Source organism: Colletotrichum orchidophilum, assembly GCF_001831195.1.
Source record: "Colletotrichum orchidophilum strain IMI 309357 chromosome Unknown Scaffold_9.1, whole genome shotgun sequence".
NCBI classification, from domain to species: Eukaryota; Fungi; Ascomycota; class Sordariomycetes; order Glomerellales; family Glomerellaceae; genus Colletotrichum; species Colletotrichum orchidophilum.
In genome coordinates this window covers 388049-404084 of record NW_019172965.1, presented here as the reverse complement: position 1 = coordinate 404084, position 16036 = coordinate 388049, and the positions used below count along the sequence as shown (strand labels likewise).

General features: G+C 52.3%; 5 protein-coding genes across 5 annotated transcripts; 3 read left to right on the top strand and 2 right to left on the bottom strand.

Annotated features, from left to right (window-relative positions):
• Positions 1-278: 278 nt before the first annotated feature.
• On the bottom strand, positions 279-1768 carry CORC01_01774 (uncharacterized protein; the record flags this gene model as incomplete). The annotated part of the gene is made up of 2 exons (XM_022613428.1): positions 279-1221; positions 1317-1768. The coding sequence occupies 2 exons, from the start codon at positions 1766-1768 to the stop codon at positions 279-281; spliced, it is 1395 nt and encodes a 464-aa protein (XP_022480154.1).
• Positions 1769-3035: 1267 nt separating this feature from the next.
• On the top strand, positions 3036-3700 carry CORC01_01773 (uncharacterized protein; the record flags this gene model as incomplete). The annotated part of the gene is made up of 2 exons (XM_022613427.1): positions 3036-3173; positions 3311-3700. 2 exons carry the CDS (start codon positions 3036-3038, stop codon positions 3698-3700), a joined length of 528 nt encoding a protein of 175 aa, XP_022480153.1.
• A 483-nt stretch (positions 3701-4183) lies between these two features.
• Positions 4184-5879, bottom strand: CORC01_01772 (uncharacterized protein; the record flags this gene model as incomplete). Its single annotated transcript, XM_022613426.1, has 3 exons — positions 4184-5024; positions 5078-5155; positions 5209-5879. 3 exons carry the CDS (start codon positions 5877-5879, stop codon positions 4184-4186), a joined length of 1590 nt encoding a protein of 529 aa, XP_022480152.1.
• A 1891-nt stretch (positions 5880-7770) lies between these two features.
• On the top strand, positions 7771-12009 carry CORC01_01771 (glucose-methanol-choline oxidoreductase; the record flags this gene model as incomplete). The annotated part of the gene is made up of 9 exons (XM_022613425.1): positions 7771-8380; positions 8440-8976; positions 9054-9068; positions 9134-9391; positions 9445-9631; positions 9685-9923; positions 9985-10245; positions 10296-11511; positions 11562-12009. The coding sequence occupies 9 exons, from the start codon at positions 7771-7773 to the stop codon at positions 12007-12009; spliced, it is 3771 nt and encodes a 1256-aa protein (XP_022480151.1).
• Positions 12010-13556: 1547 nt separating this feature from the next.
• Positions 13557-14919, top strand: CORC01_01770 (fasciclin domain-containing protein; the record flags this gene model as incomplete). Its single annotated transcript, XM_022613424.1, has 2 exons — positions 13557-14213; positions 14275-14919. The coding sequence occupies 2 exons, from the start codon at positions 13557-13559 to the stop codon at positions 14917-14919; spliced, it is 1302 nt and encodes a 433-aa protein (XP_022480150.1).
• Positions 14920-16036: the final 1117 nt, after the last annotated feature.

The window sequence follows — 16036 nt, the reverse complement described above, 5'->3', positions numbered from 1 at the left end:
GTCAGGCCTTTGAGATTGAGCACTGCGGTACTAAGGTTACGGCTCACTCCAGAAGAACAGACGTGTCGACTGTAGACATTTCCGAGAAGTTGTAGGACTGTTCTTGGCATTGAGATAAAGGCACCATTGTATTCATTGTCTTGTCAATAAAACTGATGAAATTGTGGCGACCACCCAAGGAGGGCCACTTATGCCATAGTTGCTCTTGAAAAAACAACACATTGAAAATACAGGACAGAAATCACGAGAACTTTCTCTTGCAATGATGGCATTGTCCTTCAAGTGTAGCACTGGTATCTGAGTGTTGAATCATGAATGTTGCGGAGATAATAACCAAGCTCCCTCATGTCCGCTGACTCAACGACACGCCAACACCATTTACTCGCCATCAAGGCCTTTTCCGAACCGTCTTGAAGCCCGGCTTGTGTTATGAATTTCTCCGTCAACTGGACATCCGACATGGGAACCTCTACGCTCCCCAAGGCACGATCGACGTGCTTCTCGATTGGATCTTCCCCGCGGAGAAACTTGACCACCAGATGACACTCGTCCCTTTCTATGGCCTCATCAAAGTCCGCTTCGATCCGGTCTCTCAAGGCGACCACAGCTGCGCTATTGACGACGTCGTCTTGGTACTCAGCCACAGTAGCGCTCCCAAACAACAGGCCAACCGCGGCCCCGTGATGCAGGCTAAACTCGGCCTCCAGCCCATCCTTTGGGGTCCTTACGTCCGTGAGCCTGAGAGCGTAGGCATGTACCTTGATATCGACACTCGCCACTTCATCCGTCGAGATGCCTCGTCGCTCCAGTTCGTGATGCAGCCAGACAGCACCCCTGATGACGGGGTGAATATCGATGTAGTACGGGAACGGCTTGAAGGGATTCTTCTCCATCTCCCATTTTCCGGATCCTGACACAAGACACCGGACGTAATAGTCCAATTGATGCTCTTCACCGTTGGATTTGATATAGCTACCTAGGGTTTCCAGCCACCGAAGTGAGCTCGTGAACCCCTCGGCGGGCAGCACCGCGGCGAGCAGCCCGTCTTGCGCGACGCGTCCGACGTGAAAAGATTTGGTGTCTGAGCTAAACGTCTCGCGGAGACCGGTCACCTGCGTTGTGGCGATGCCGATGGCGTGGGCTGTTTGCTCTGCTGGTAGCGCGAGGAGCTTGGCGATGGCGGCGGCGGCGCCGACGGATCCTATTGTGCTTGTGATGTGCCTTTGAAGATGTGTATACTGTTAGCTTCAGTCGCTCCCAGTCAACACAGAATGCCGAACACGTCTTTGAGGGTGGAAGGGGCCGGGAGGGCATACAATCCAACGTAGTAGTGTTCTGGGAACACGGCCCTGGCGATCTTGCACTCAACCTCGATACCGGCGACCAACGCGGTAATGAACTCCTTTCCCGTGACCGGCCGCTGAAGCGTCTCGGCAAAACTAAGCAACGCAGACGCAACGCATCCAGTCGGATGAAGAGTCATTATCAGATGCGCATCCTCAAAATCGTGGACGTGCGAGGCGATGCCGTTGATGAGGGCAGCGTTTTGCGCGTCGATGCGATGATTGAATCCCAGGACCGACGAGGTTCCTTTGCCGAAAAAGGGTGACAGGGCCTTGTATGCTTTCAAGGTTGTCGGATGCGAGCTGCCTTCCACGGCGCAGGTGACCCAGGTGTAGAATGAGCGTACGGCTGCTTCGACCACACGCTCGGGCAGTTCGTCGAATGTGAGTGAGGCTATCCACTTCGCGGTGTTGAGGGTTGCCATGATGAAGTCAGTCGGGTTCGATGTAGCGCAGAGGAGAATTACTTCTGGACGTGCTTGGGGTGCCCTGGTTGACGTTTTATATCCGCTCGCCGGGGCGAGAGATCGGCCATTCAGCAAAGCCGGCAGTCGTGCGACACGCCGCATGAATGGTGGCTTTACCATCCATCGTACAATGTTTTTCAACTTTCTTAGTCTAGATTGTTCATTCCTCATGCGACACTGAAATTCCTCTGTCTGATAAATGTTCTTGGAAAGTTTCTCAGTCATCGAAAAGGCCGGGATATTACGAGTTACAAGTCCAAGTTATCTTGGTTCTTTCACCCAACTTTGGAACAGCCTTCTGCCGTTGTTTCCTGGAAAGACATACTTCTTCGTCCTGCTTATATCAATTCAAATATTGCTAGTGTTGGAACACAGTCGTATCAATCACACCAGAAGGGTAATCTGTAACAACTGTTCGAGCACTATGTTGTATACCTGGTTGAAAATCAAGCATGACGATGCGAGAGGTGAAGAGGGTTGTGTAATATCAAGATTGCACACTAAACGCGTTTGGACGGCTATATCATGACCTCAACTGGCATCATCAGCATGGTCCGAGGCAAAAGCTATCTAGCTCTGCTGAACAACGATATTGAAACTATCCCTCGTTCAAAGAACTATCTAGGGACTTACTTACTGTGAGTCGTCACGTGCAACACAATGCTTCTCTGTGGCGACTGAGTTCCAAAGATATAGCCAGTTGTGCCATTGCTGAGGTGTCACAGGACACCTTGGCGGTGTCGCAATACGCCATTGAGACGAACAATACGTGCCTCTTTTTGAATATTCCTTTCCTTCGTTTGTTCTTCCAGAGTCATATTCTGTCACCGCCCGCCACACTGGGACCGCTAGCGCGTTCATTTCAACTAAACGACGAGGAAAATGAATCAATCTGGGAGGATGTAGGAAATGATCAAAAAGGTGAACTGTTCAGATGCTCTTGCTCGCGTGCCGGTGTGCCGAGCGCTTGGACTGTTGGTGAGATCGTGAAGGTGTGAAGAAGAGACTGCACTGTTCATACGTGGCTGGGCGTCCGAGTTCGAGTAATTAGTGCAATGAGCAGTCTTAATTATGAGGTGCAGAAGAGAGCTATAAAAAAGGGTTTTGCGAATAGTGGCTTGGTACTGCGATAGTCTCGAACACAGGCACAGTACCTAGGGACTGCGAAATCGACCTGCCGAAGCCGCACTACTCTGCTACTACGAAGCAGCAAGTTACCAGCACAATGGCCGATCGTCGTGGTTCTTCGAATTGGAATTTGAGCTCTTCCCCGTTGGAAATTGAGCCTCCTGCTCAATCTCCAGAGCAGCGGCGTAAATCTCAGGGCGAATCCGATGCCGTGAGGAGAGAAGTCTTCAGGATTGTGAGTTGCTCTGGTCCCCTGACCGATCTTAAATACGCCTTGGAAAACAAAATCCGAGTTGGGAGTCGTTGTGATTTCCTTACTGTGCTCTTTTCGTTTGAGGACTTTGTGATGGAAAGTAATTGACAGTCTCACAGAGGGAGGAGGCGGAAGCTCAGGCGAGACTGAGAGATCGACTTCCAGTGCAGACAAGTGACAGTGGGAGTGGGTCAGAAGGGGAGCTCTCGGCCATTGCCATGGTAGCGGTGTCCATGCACGACGAAGAGGAAGCTCGGCAACGGGAGCAGCAGCAGCAGCAGCAGCAGCAGCAAAGCAGTGAGCCCCCACAAGACGAGGAGTCTTCTAGAAATGTTTCTGTGTCCAGCGACTCTGAGGATTACGAGTCCGCTAGTAATGAGGGGAGGAGCAAGGGATCCGGGTCCGGTTCGGAGGAAGAGCAGGCGGGGGGTGGCCAGGGGAGCAGCAACAAGCGGGTTGCTGGATCAGACGTCGATGATGCGGAAGATCACAAACGCCGGAGAGTTTAGGAATGGATCGGAACCGGTAGCAGACTCTAGGGTCGCTAGGGAGTGTAAATTAAGCACAAAGCATCCGTCGACCTTCGTGATGAACAAGGAATTAAAGTGTTCGAGAATGATAACGTGAAAAACAAGTAGATATTCGTATCGAAAACATCAAGCAAGGTGTATTAAAGGATGCCTGTTACCCGAGGCAATCGGCGCACGATCGAATCCCAAGTGACTGGTTGCTTGACGGCTCTTTACTATCTTAATCGCGCAGTTCATTTCAAACGTCCACAATCTCTACATCAGGGGTAGCTGTATTGAATGAGAGGCTACTCTGCGGCTGAGCAAGGGCATGTACATGCAACTGCGATATCTTTGAGGGTTCGGTAAAGCCATTCCCTACAAATGTTTGAAGTAATAGCAAATGATTCTTGCAATTTGAAGCCCACGTAGCAAGACTAAAACTATCCCGCAAATTGTCCCACGATATGGCTGATGATCTTTTCAAGCGTAGTCGTCAGGCCGTCGGCCATTGACAAACTTCCAGAGTCGGCTGACCTCATACACCTTGGGCCCTTCGCTGAGTCCGTTAAGTTGATGATGGGCGGTACCGTCAACCCCATTCGTGAGATTCCGCTGCTCATCAATCTTCCAAGGGTCGTTGCGAACTTTTGTGTGAGACGCCATGAAGGTTCCCGGGAGAGGAGAGCCATCCCCGTTTGTTTGGACCTTGCTGAGATTATTGTCAAGTGGGAAAATGTTGTCAAGGTAGTGCTGATTGAACTGATGGCCAGAGCCGGGGCGTTCAATAAGCGCTCCCTCGAACTCGTTCCAGTCCGCGCTGAGGTGGTTCGCCTGTTTCGGTTCCGTCTTGGCAACGCCCTTGATGACTTCCGTCTTTTTGGAAAGGAGACCCGAAATCTCACCGAGACCGAGGAAGCGCCCGTCCCTCTTGGCGGTCTGCTTCTTGAAGTGGAGGACACCCCATCGAGAAACAAAGTCTTTCGAGTTGGCGTAATGCTCAATGTGGCGAATGGCACGGCCCTTGGGTCTGGGAATGCCGTGTTCCCTCTTGGTGCGGGGGTTGTTGAAGTGGTTTGCGGCGTTTCCAAAGGTGTAGATCTCGAGCTTTTGCAAAACTTCGCGGGGATGCTGGTTGATGAGCCAGTCCAAGATGATGCTACCCTCCAGTCCACCCTGAGAGTGGAGAAGGAGAATAACCTTCTTCTTGTCTTGGTTGAGAAGAGCAGTAGAGATGTGCGAAAAGCAGACTCTGGTATCGGTGGTGCCAAAGTAGAGACAGCGCTCGAGAAGGCATTGGATGACATCAAAGATGATTCCGGCACTGTCCAGCGATGTCAGTATGATTCTTAATGTCACAGGAAATATCTCACGAACGTCTTGTTGTGAACACCCTTGACCCGTCGATGGAACGTGACGGAGATTCGGTCAATGTTGCTCTGAAGCCAGTTCTTGCTACAAATGTTCAGTCAGTCTGCGGAAGACTTTCTTAGGCCAGATGGTCTTACCCGACGGCAACGCCATTGAGGAATATCCACTCCTCCTCAGGGTGGTCAATGTCCCACTGCCTCGCAGCAGCTGTGTCGGCAGACCAGATGAATCCTTCGGGCATCCAGCCATTGAGCCCAATGCACGCCAAATAGTTGATGCCGACAAAAAGGCCTACATAGGCAACAAAGATGTTGAAAGAGAAGAAGGAGAGGAAAGGCAAGGAGAGCAAGAAGGCTGATTGGGTGATAATAAGGACCGTGTGGAAACTAATGTCACGAATGTTGCTCCAAGAAGGGTACAGCTCGTCCATGGGCCCGGAGTGGAAGTAGCGCTGAGCCCATGCTTCAAATCGTCGGTGAAGCTTGCTCAAAAGAAATCGAGGCTGCTCTTTGAATCGGTTGTCGACTCCGAGATTGAAGGAGCGAGCCGGGGGCTGCGACCAAAGCGGCAGAACAATACACGGAAGAAAAGCAATGTTCTTGAGAAACAGGAGCAAGTCACTGGCGAGAAGCGTCCATGGTGCTCCCGTGTAGTAGTACGGCTGTTTGAGAAAGGGATCGGTGCCGTTCCACGTCACGTCTGCTCCGCGGCTCTCTTTCCGGAGACGGATATCCGTGCCGGACCGGACCTGGAGCTGCTTCTCGTTGACGTCCTTTGGGAGGGAGTACGTTACTTCGACTGCCGCCATCTTGTAAAGTATATGCAGCGAACAGCGTCGGCGGAAATAATGGATGGTGGTGATGGTGCGAAGCAATCTCAGGCGGCTCTCGGACAGCCGGATGAGATACTGCTTTTAATCCTCTCGAAGACTGATTTGAAGCCTGGTGAGCCTCCACCTTTTGGGACTGTTGGCCCGTTTTTGGTGCCCTAGAATACCAAATGGGAGAGCCAATGGGGAGGAATTTCAGGCGAACCTTAATGTCTCATTATCACATGCTGAAAGAAATACTGTTTCCACGTGCTATGTACGCAAAATGAATACCCTTCACGTCGGAAAACTGATGATAATTTTGAGGCTTTTTCTCTCCTGGAGCTCCTGAAATCGTGCCATATTTCAGGCGTACAGCAGCTGAGAACAGAGTTTCCACCACATATCTGCCGGCCACGATTCCCGACAGCTTGAGCTGTGGCCACTGAGAGATTATCTCGTTCAGCCTTGAACACGGCGCACCATAGAGAGCATCAGGGCTGATATCTGGCATGTTTAGCATCCCTTGATTCGACCCCTCGAGACACCTGCGAAGCTAACGTTAACGAGCTGAAAGCTAGTCTGATGATCCCATATGAAATGTCTGAGACATATTCAGAGCTGCGAAGCTCGGGCGCAGCTGCCACCAGCGTGCTACCCCGCCCGTTTACGCACGCTTTACGCACGCTTTTCGAAGGATAGCTCCCCCGATTCCGCTTTTGCACCGGTTGCGGGCCGCTAGACTTCCCGTCTGCCTGCATGCGTTCTAATGCCCTGCCCATATTTTTGTGATAAGAACCCGATGCCCAATTGGGCGGACCACCAAGCACAAGTCCTCCGCGCGGACCCTCGCCGGTAATTAGAAGCGTGCCGTCGAACCTGCCCGTTGAGCCACCTGGGCGCCCAGGGAGACTCCCGGCGGGAAACCCTCCAATCATCAGATCTGGTTCATCACAATCCCATCACATTCGGAAGCAGCTTGGCAGCATAGGACAAAAACTCAAAATCCTCAGCAATTCGATCTTCTGCGGCATTCCCTATCACGGCCAAACCCCCCATGGTGGAGATTGCCCTGCGTCTGGTGGTATTCATCTAGTGTGTAAATAGTCCCAGTACCAATTGGGAGGGGCTTCAACTTTGACAGAGACTCATTCGTAAGGCCAGTGAGCAACTTATCACCAGTCTAAAAATCGACTTTGGCTTTCGGGGCAAAAGATGAATAATCACTCCCCATCAAATTTGAAGTTTCCAGCCCTCTGAACTCGAAATTCACAACTGTTATGGTATCGGTTTTCTTAACTTTGTGTCTGGGAGATGTTGTTTTTTGGCTCGGTTGGGTTTAAAGAGACACATACCAACTCTGATGAGTGTCTTGCAAGAGCATATCCAAGCAAGCCACATTCAGAGACCTCGTTCATTTGTTTGTGCCCTCGAAAACGATACCTACTCCAACTACATACGGACACAAGGCCAGTTTCCTCGTCAACGACAAGCGCGGAGTGTCTCTCGGACGATTGCGAACATTCTCCCGTCACAGCTGGGTGAGACCATCCGCATCCGGTGGTATCAAAAGAAGATAGAGGGGAGTCAACGTTGTGACTGTCAGAAAAGCATGTGAAAAGGTGAGAAGACATTGCCTAGTAGTGTGAGGAGCAGCTGTACACAGCTTCATCGATGGGAATGTTGACTATTCTTGGCTGTCTGGGGAAAACGCTGCGGGCCGAAAATCCTGGCCGGAACTTAGCCTTATAAGAAGAGTCCGTCATCCGCCAGGTGATCAATAACATCCAGTCTCGGTACTGCGACTGTTTCTTCTGTTATCTAGAAGAGAGATATTTGGGAAGTTTTTGTCCTCTTCAACCACGAGGCTGCTGTTATTAATAAACTCACAATGGCCGGCACCGTGGAGCCCAACGGTCTCGACGGCGAACAGACCAACGGCCATAACGGCGAGTCAAACGGTCGCAGCGAACATAACTACAGAGATTCCTTCGACACCCCCTATCCGGCTACAGAGCCCCGCGAGGGAAACCGCCAAGCCGATAACACATTCGACCCTGTTACCGGCGCTTATCCCCGCATCTCCCGTCCAGTTGAGCTGATCCGCCCGTCCTATGACGTTGTTGTCATCGGTTCCGGATATGGTGGTGCCGTCGCCGCCAGCCGCATGGCACGAGGCAACAAGCAGGTTTGCTTGCTCGAGCGCGGCAAGGAGAAGTGGCCCGGCGAATTCCCCTCTGATATCATCCCGACGTTGAAAGAACTTCACACCACCAACGCTGCGACGGACGGTCTTCTCGGTGCCCTTGGGAACTTGGGCGCCGGCCGTGATCCGACTGGTCTCTACCACCTCATCGTTGGTGATGGTCAGAATGCCTTCGTTGGCAACGGATTGGGAGGCACCAGTCTGCTTAATGCCAATGTCTTCCTCGAAGCAGATGAAGGAGTTCTCAACCTGCCTATTTGGCCCAAAGAGATAGGTCCAGGCGAATTGACACGCTGTAAGTTTTAGTTCGTATATGCATTTACTTAACGAATGATCTAACCTCTTTTGTTCCAGATTACGAGCGCGCTGCCAAGGTCCTGGAGCCTAAGAAGTACCCCAAGGACTTCCCCAAGCTGCACAAGCTGGAGACGCTCGAGAAGCAGGCCAAGCTCATGGGCTGGGGAGACAAGTTTGACCGCGTACCTCAGACTACCCGCTTCGAAGATGGCGAGAACAGCACTGGTGTCTACATGCGCGCCTCTACGCTCAGTGGTCAAGACACCACCGGCCTCAACGATGGCAGTAAGTCCACCACGCTGGTAAACTATCTCAGTGACGCCTGGAACTGGGGTACCGAGATGTTCTGCCAATGTGAGGTTCGGTACGTCACCAAGGCCAAAGACCGTGAAGGCTACATTGTGCACTTCGCATGGCACGGTGGAAAGCGTGCCAACTTTAAGGATCTCTTCTACGAGGATCTTATGTGGGTTCACGCCAAGGAGTTGGTTTTCTTCGGGGCTGGCAGCATCGGAACCACCGAGATCCTGCTTCGCAGCCAACAATTTGGCCTGGACATGAGCCAGGATGTTGGACACGGAATGAGTGGCAACGGTGATATTCTCGCATTTGGGCAAGTTGCAAATTCTTCCTTCAACCATCCAGGCTGCTTGCTGACTAGACCACCACAGTTACAACACCAGCGAGTATGTCAACGGCATGGGGCGTGAGGATCCCCCACCAAACCGTCCTGTCGGACCGTGCATCACAGGTATCATCGACTGCCGGAAAGGTTTAGATAATCCTCTCGATGGCTTCGTCGTGGAGGAGGGCGCCATTCCCGCCACCCTCGCGCCTTTCTACCAGGCGATGCTCACTTACCTGCCGGGCCGAGTGTTCCCGCAGAATATTTCCATAAAAGGCGCAGTCGGTCACGTAACCTCTGCTCTTGGTAGCCGCGTCTTCGGCCCCTACTATCCCGAGGGCAGCACCGAGAAGACGCAGTGCTACCTGATCATGTCCCACGACAGTAAGTCTTTCGGACTGTGTTTTGCAGTAGCAACTCTGACTGGATCACTTCAGGTAGTCAAGCCACCATGCAGTTGGATAAGGACAGGCCCCTCATCAACTTCTCTGGCGTTGGCAAATCGCACAGAGCCAAGAAGCTGGCAGGCTACTTGGCCAAGCTGACCAATCTCATCGGCGGTATCTACGTCGACAGCCCATTCTACGCTGCATTTGGCGAGAAGGAGATCACTGTCCATGCCATGTAAGTGAAGCCCGGTTCGTGCGCAGCCAGAGCACTTGCTAAAACCTCCTCAGTGGTGGCGCTCGTATCAGCAACGATGGAACTGGTGCCAGCGGTGGTGTGAACCACAAGGGCCAACTGTTTGTTGGCTCTGGCACTGAGGTACACAAGGGCCTGATTGTTTGCGATGGAACCATTGTCCCCGCTGCTCTTGGCGTGAATCCGTTCGCGACAATTACCGCCCTTGCAGAGAGATCCGTGGAACATATTGCCAAGGACTTCAAGATCAAGGTTGATCTCAATACTAAGAACGGTAAGGATCACTGTCCCTCTTCCTCAAGAGGTGCTATTGATCTTGTGCTAACTGCACTCAGGCTCTCTCAATCTGTTTGGCAAGCCAGCACACGACCCCTTCCATGGCGAGCACCCGCCTGTGGCGAGAGTGCAAGAGATCATCAACACTGCCAGAGATGACATGACTCCGGGCATTGCTTTCACCGAGACGATGGACGGCTGGATCCACTTTGGTGAAGATTCCAAGACACTAGACTTCCAGAGAGCTACCTTGACTGCCAAGAGCCGTGGCGAATATGCCCGCTTCTTCCTCAGCGCCAGGTCATGGAACACCCATAACCGTAAGTGTTTACTCATCTACCCCAAAGCTCTCACACGCTCACAAAATTAGTCGTACACGACAAAGAACACGAGGCCAACCTTACCGGTACCTTTACCTGCCCAGCTTTGGGCGGCACCTCCATGGTCCAGGGCGGCAAGTTCAACCTGTTCAACGATGACCCGAGATCACCTGATACTACCAACCTGACATACAACTTCCTCATCTCCCAAAAAGATGGTGGGAAGCTACACTTCAACGGCTACAAGGTTGTCAACTCGGACGTTGTCTTCAACCCTCTCAACCTCTGGAAGGCTACGACCACTCTCTACTGCACCATCACCGAAGTTGACGCCCAGGATCAACCAATCCATAACAAGGTTCGCGGTAAGGGCGTCATTCACATCCGCCCGACTGCTTTCCTCCAAGAGTGCACAACTATGGAGGCAACTGGATCCAGCCTGTACGCCAAGGTCTCTTCAACCGCCAACTTCCTCGGGTACTTCACCGCCAAGGCGGCCGGTGCCTTCCTCACTCCCTTCATCCCCCAGATCTGGCCTAGCCTTCCCTTCAACAGTTACCAGAACCCCACGCCCTGGTCCAACGAGATCACGGTCGAGGCCAACGACCGCGTCAAAACCAAACTCTACACGTGGGAGCCACAGAATGTGAACGGCGATCCCAGCAAAGCCCCGATCCTGTTGTTCATCCCCGGCGCTGCCGTTGACCAACAAATCTTCGCATTGCCCACCATTGAGAAGAACGCAGTGAACTACTTCCGAGCCAAGGGATACCGGGTATACTCCATTGTCCACCGCGTCGGCAAGACCATCGTTGCTCAACAAAACTGGACCACATACGACGCCCGACGTGATATCCAGGCGGCTCTGAAGACGATTCGCGAGAGGCACACCATCATTGACAGCGCGGATGGCAGCGGCCCCTTGATACCGACCTACGTCGTAGCACACTGTGCTGGGTCCGTCGCCCTTGCTTCAGGTCTGCTTGACGGAAGCATTCCTCGTCAATGGATCAGCGGCGTCACGGCGTCCCAGGTCTTTATGAACCCCAAGTTCCCCAAGGTCAACCACCTGAAGGCTAGCCTGCCCATCTCCATGGCCAACATCTACAACCTCGTCCAGGGCAAGTGGTTTGACTGCACCAGCACACCTCGGGATGGTTACATTCAGCAGGGCATCAACCAGCTGTTGCGCTTCTACCCCGTTGGTCACCGTAACGAGATCTGCAACTCCGTAGTCTGCCATCGCAGTTCTCTTGTCTTTGGCCGGTGAGTTTACTCCATCCTTTTCATACTTGTCAACCGCTAACCTTTTCCAGACTCTGGTCTCACAAGGGCCTCAACGAGGCCACTCATTCTCAATTAGAGAACTTTGTCGGCGGAGTCTCAATGGCCAACCTGAACCACCTTATGTACCAAGGTACCCATGAATTCGTGACCGACTCGCAGAACGAGAACCTCGTCACACCCCAGAACATTGCCCGTCTCAAGGGCCTGCCCATCTTCTTCTTCTCCGGATCCGAGAACGAGGTCTACGCGCCCGAGAACACCGACACGTCCTTCACCACTCTCACCGAGGCAAACGGCGGCGTCTGCTACGAGAGACAGGTGTTCCAGAACCGTGGCCACTTGGACGCCTGGATGAGCCCTACCGCCCACGAGGACGTGTTCCCTCGTGTTGATCAGCACATTCAGAACGTTATCAAGAAGAAGTACTCCAAGCTTGAAAAGTTTACATCAGGAAATCCTCTTAGTTTGAAGAGGTGATTGTCTGGATGCTTTTGCTATGGGAGTACTCAAGCTGGTATTGAGACGCGCACACCACATGCTATTTGTTCCAGGCGCTGGCAAGTGTGCCAGTTGTTTTGGAAATTATTCCCCAAGTCTGGGTAGCTTTTCTTTGTAGACCAAAATATGCACCTTACAAGACGTAATACCACGTGCAGTAACACCACACCGGCCCCATGCATCAGACCTGAGAAGACGTCCACATGCACCTCCGGCCCTGGCTTTGTCTTGACAGAATAACCGGAACCGTCTCCTGTGATTCGCGCGCGGCTTCCTCCTGTCAATTGGACTGTCCTCGGACTTACGTAGTCCATGAGCGAAGTCGGAACCGGAATTGAGAAAGGATGCTTTCGAGGCAAGTGATCCTCGAGCTGCAGCATATTGCAAAAGTCAAACAAAGATCAGATAAGATTGGCTCTCCCACATAACCCTTGTGCTCGTCTGTAGTCCCGACGAACGTTCCATGTAAAGGTGAGGGAGCGGCTGGGCTTTACCCTTTTGGTGTCAGCTTGGCACCGAAGCTCCTAAACTCGCATCGACTTTTCAAACACGAACTGCTGTTTCTTGTTTGCGGGGAAATGCAGCCAAGAAGTCAATGGGATCGGCATTCCTTAACTCCTGCGGGTTGGCACTCAAAATGTTAATGCCTCGGGGAGTTCAAAGTCTAAAAAATTGGCACGTCTCAGCGACAACTCAGCCAGTATACCATCGGGATCCGGCAGAAAAAGCGTGCCTACTTATTTTCCGGCCGGCAGTGATTCGGGAAGCAATAGCCTGGAAATGGCGGAATTACGGGGGGGGTGGGGCCGTGCATGATCGGAGGCGGGGAGAAATCAGGCCGATGGATGGAGACCCGAAAACCCCGAGAGCCCGTTGGCCGTGGACGAAAGCGGTTTCATACGTTGGATGAATGACGCATTGGATTTGTAGCTGATGGCGGTGGCTTTTTGGTACCTTTCATAGCTCAAGCTCGGGCACACACATAGCTTAGCTCGTCCTAGCTTTGCATAACTTGCATGGCTTGCGAGCTCGCACACCACAATCACCTCATCCATCATGCGACAACTCGATGATGAGTTGAAGTTCTAGAAGACAGGCTCCTGGCGCCCGAGACGTTAGACCGCGGCATAAGCTTGAGCTGTTATTTGTCCTCGTATCGAACGGGCTCCCACCTCGCTCTCGCTCGCCATCTGGTCGTTCCTCCGGCTCGTCCGGGGACGAGAGTTCCATTGGATGGGAGGGGCGAGGGAGAGTTTCACCTCACTGCTGCTGTCCGATCCCGTTGACGTCAGCTTACAATTGGACCTTCAGCTGTTGGCGTCGCCCCTAATGTTTAGTGTCTCTGCCTGCAGCCGTTCCGCGTAACGCAAGTGTGTGGTGTTTGCCCCAAGGTGCCGCCGCACTGTCGAACAAAAAGGTCCTTATCTGCGTCCCCCCAGCTGTGTGCCTTTCCTTACAATCACCTGTTTCTTATCAACCTTTTTCCAGATCCAAGGTAATCATCTTATCTGGGAAATCAAATCAAAATGAAAGCTGTTGCAGCCCTGTCATGCGTGGCCGTTGCCAACGCGTTTATTCTCCCTGACCCCAAGATTTTCGAGCAAGCGGCCATTAAGAATGAGGACCACGCCGATCGAGCTTCCTGGTGGGACCGCGTGCCGTCCAAGGATTCCATTGTGAATACCGTCGAGGATGGCATCGATTCCCTGTCTGCACGCATTGAGGATGCACTCCATTCTTTCGAGGACACCGTCGAGAACAAATTTGATCACCTTTTCGAGGAGGAGATTTTCAACGAGCCCAAGATATCCGACAAGAGCATCTACGAGCTTATTTCAAAGAGTGAGCACACCACAGAGTTCGCCAAGCTTGTCAACGATTACGAGGATATTGTCAACATCTTGAAGAGCACCGAGGCGAACCATACACTCTTCGTACCAACGAACCGCGCCTTCGAGCACCTCCCCAAGCACAAGAAGCCGAGCAAGGAAGTGATTGAGGCCATTCTCAAGTACCACGTTGGAATCGGCGACTACGATGCGAAGAGGGTCCTCCGCACCCACACGCTCCCCACGTTGCTCAACGAGAAGTGGCTCGGCGACAAGCCCCAGCGTCTTCGCACCAGTGTCGGCCTCGGAGGCGTGCGCGTCAACTTCTACGCCCGGGTCGTTGCAGTCAACATTGTAAGCAAATTCAACCCCCCCGGTCATCATTGATGCTTCAAGACTGACTCGTCATGAACAGCATGCCAAGAACGGAATTATCCACGCCGTGAACAGCCTGATCATCCCGCCGCCCCTGGTCGGCCGTGAACTTACTCTTCTCCCCAGCCAGTTCTCCACGCTGTTGCTGGCGTACGAGAAGACCAACTTTGTCAAGTACATCCACGGCGTCAAATCTACCGGCACCACCGTCTTCGCTCCCTCCAACAACGCCTTCGCCCGCCTCGGACCCAAGGCCAATGCCTTCTTGTTCAACACCAACATTGGCCTGAAGTACCTGAAGGCCCTGCTCAAGTACCAGATCGTGGGCAACGCGACTCTGTACAGTGATGCGCTGTACCGCCCTGATGAGAAGAATGATGTCGACACTATGGGGCACTACCACGTTGACCTCCCCACTCTGCTGGGCAAGAACATCGCCGTCGATGTCGCCACTTGGGGCGGCTGGACTAAAATCAAGCTCAATGGCTATATCCCCATTGTTGTCGCTGATGGCATCGCCAAGAACGGTGTCATCCATGTTCCCGGTCGTGTCCCCATCCCTCCCCACAAGCACAAGGTTGACTACGTCGATGGCGAGATTGAGGTCGAGGACTTGAAGGAGAGATTGGCCGAATATGTCAACGAGGAGGAAAACGATGCGAACTGGCTTGGCGAAGAGTTGTAGAGGTTTGTGTACCTAGTACCAGATCCGCAAATAGCCGCCTCTTCCCAGTGCATTGAACATGAAAGTCAAAATGTAGGAAAAATGGGATACGTCTACTTTTAGTAGCCACAAACGATCGTACAAATGCCTGACTATGTCTTCATTTTCTACTCTGTCTCTTCGTAATATGAGCCAATGAGACGGGTTTTTAAATAGGGAAGGCATATGAATGTCCAACCCCAGCGAACAAACCCCGTATGCTATTGTACACCGGGTTACATAATGCTGTTTTCCAGTTCTTCGCTCAGAATCAGTGACGGCAGGAGATTACACTCGTGAATCCACTTCTTCGATCCGAAATTTCTTTGACAACATACTTCCCCTTTGCATTGACCGATCAGAATGAGCAGCTTTCCCACCATGTAATTAAAGAAGTCTCATTGTCGTATTGCTGATTCTGTTCCTCTTTCATGAATATCACTGCACGAGAACGAGATACCTGGCCCACACGTTACGGAAATGAGGGTCGGTCCATTAGCAGTCTTGATTCTCACTATCCACCGCCACTATCCTCTCCCTAGTCTACCTGTCCATTCGTTGAAGATGTCTCTTGTCTGCTCTGGGTATGCGACTGGAGGTTACAGGAATAAAAGATGCGGTCCAACGACACTGAAAAAGCAAGTATTGAAACATGACTGCCTTGCATATTGAACACCGCCTCCACCTCTTTTGCTACTCACAAATGCAAGCTAGACTTGAGCTGCTAACTCATTTCAGCACAACTCCGAACTCAGCCCTATTTGAAGGCGGTGCAACGCAGCGCAGCGCAGCCACCGTCCGCTCGTTGGCGTGTCTGATCTGCAGATGTGCCGAAGTCTGCTCTCGAATGCCGGACCCCTTGCATCCCGGCCACTCCCAACCACTCTTCCGATGAATCCTACGGCTCCACTCGGGTAGCGATATGGTCGTAGCCGCTGCAGGATTAAACATACATCGGCTGACAATAACTTCTAGACATTACCAGCATGAAGCGAGATAGCTTCAAGCAGGAAAAGACAGCTTTGGCATTGCCAACGGTCTTTGACCTGAGGGCATGTCAGCCGTCCCAACCAAGAATGTCGTGACCCAGCCCACACCT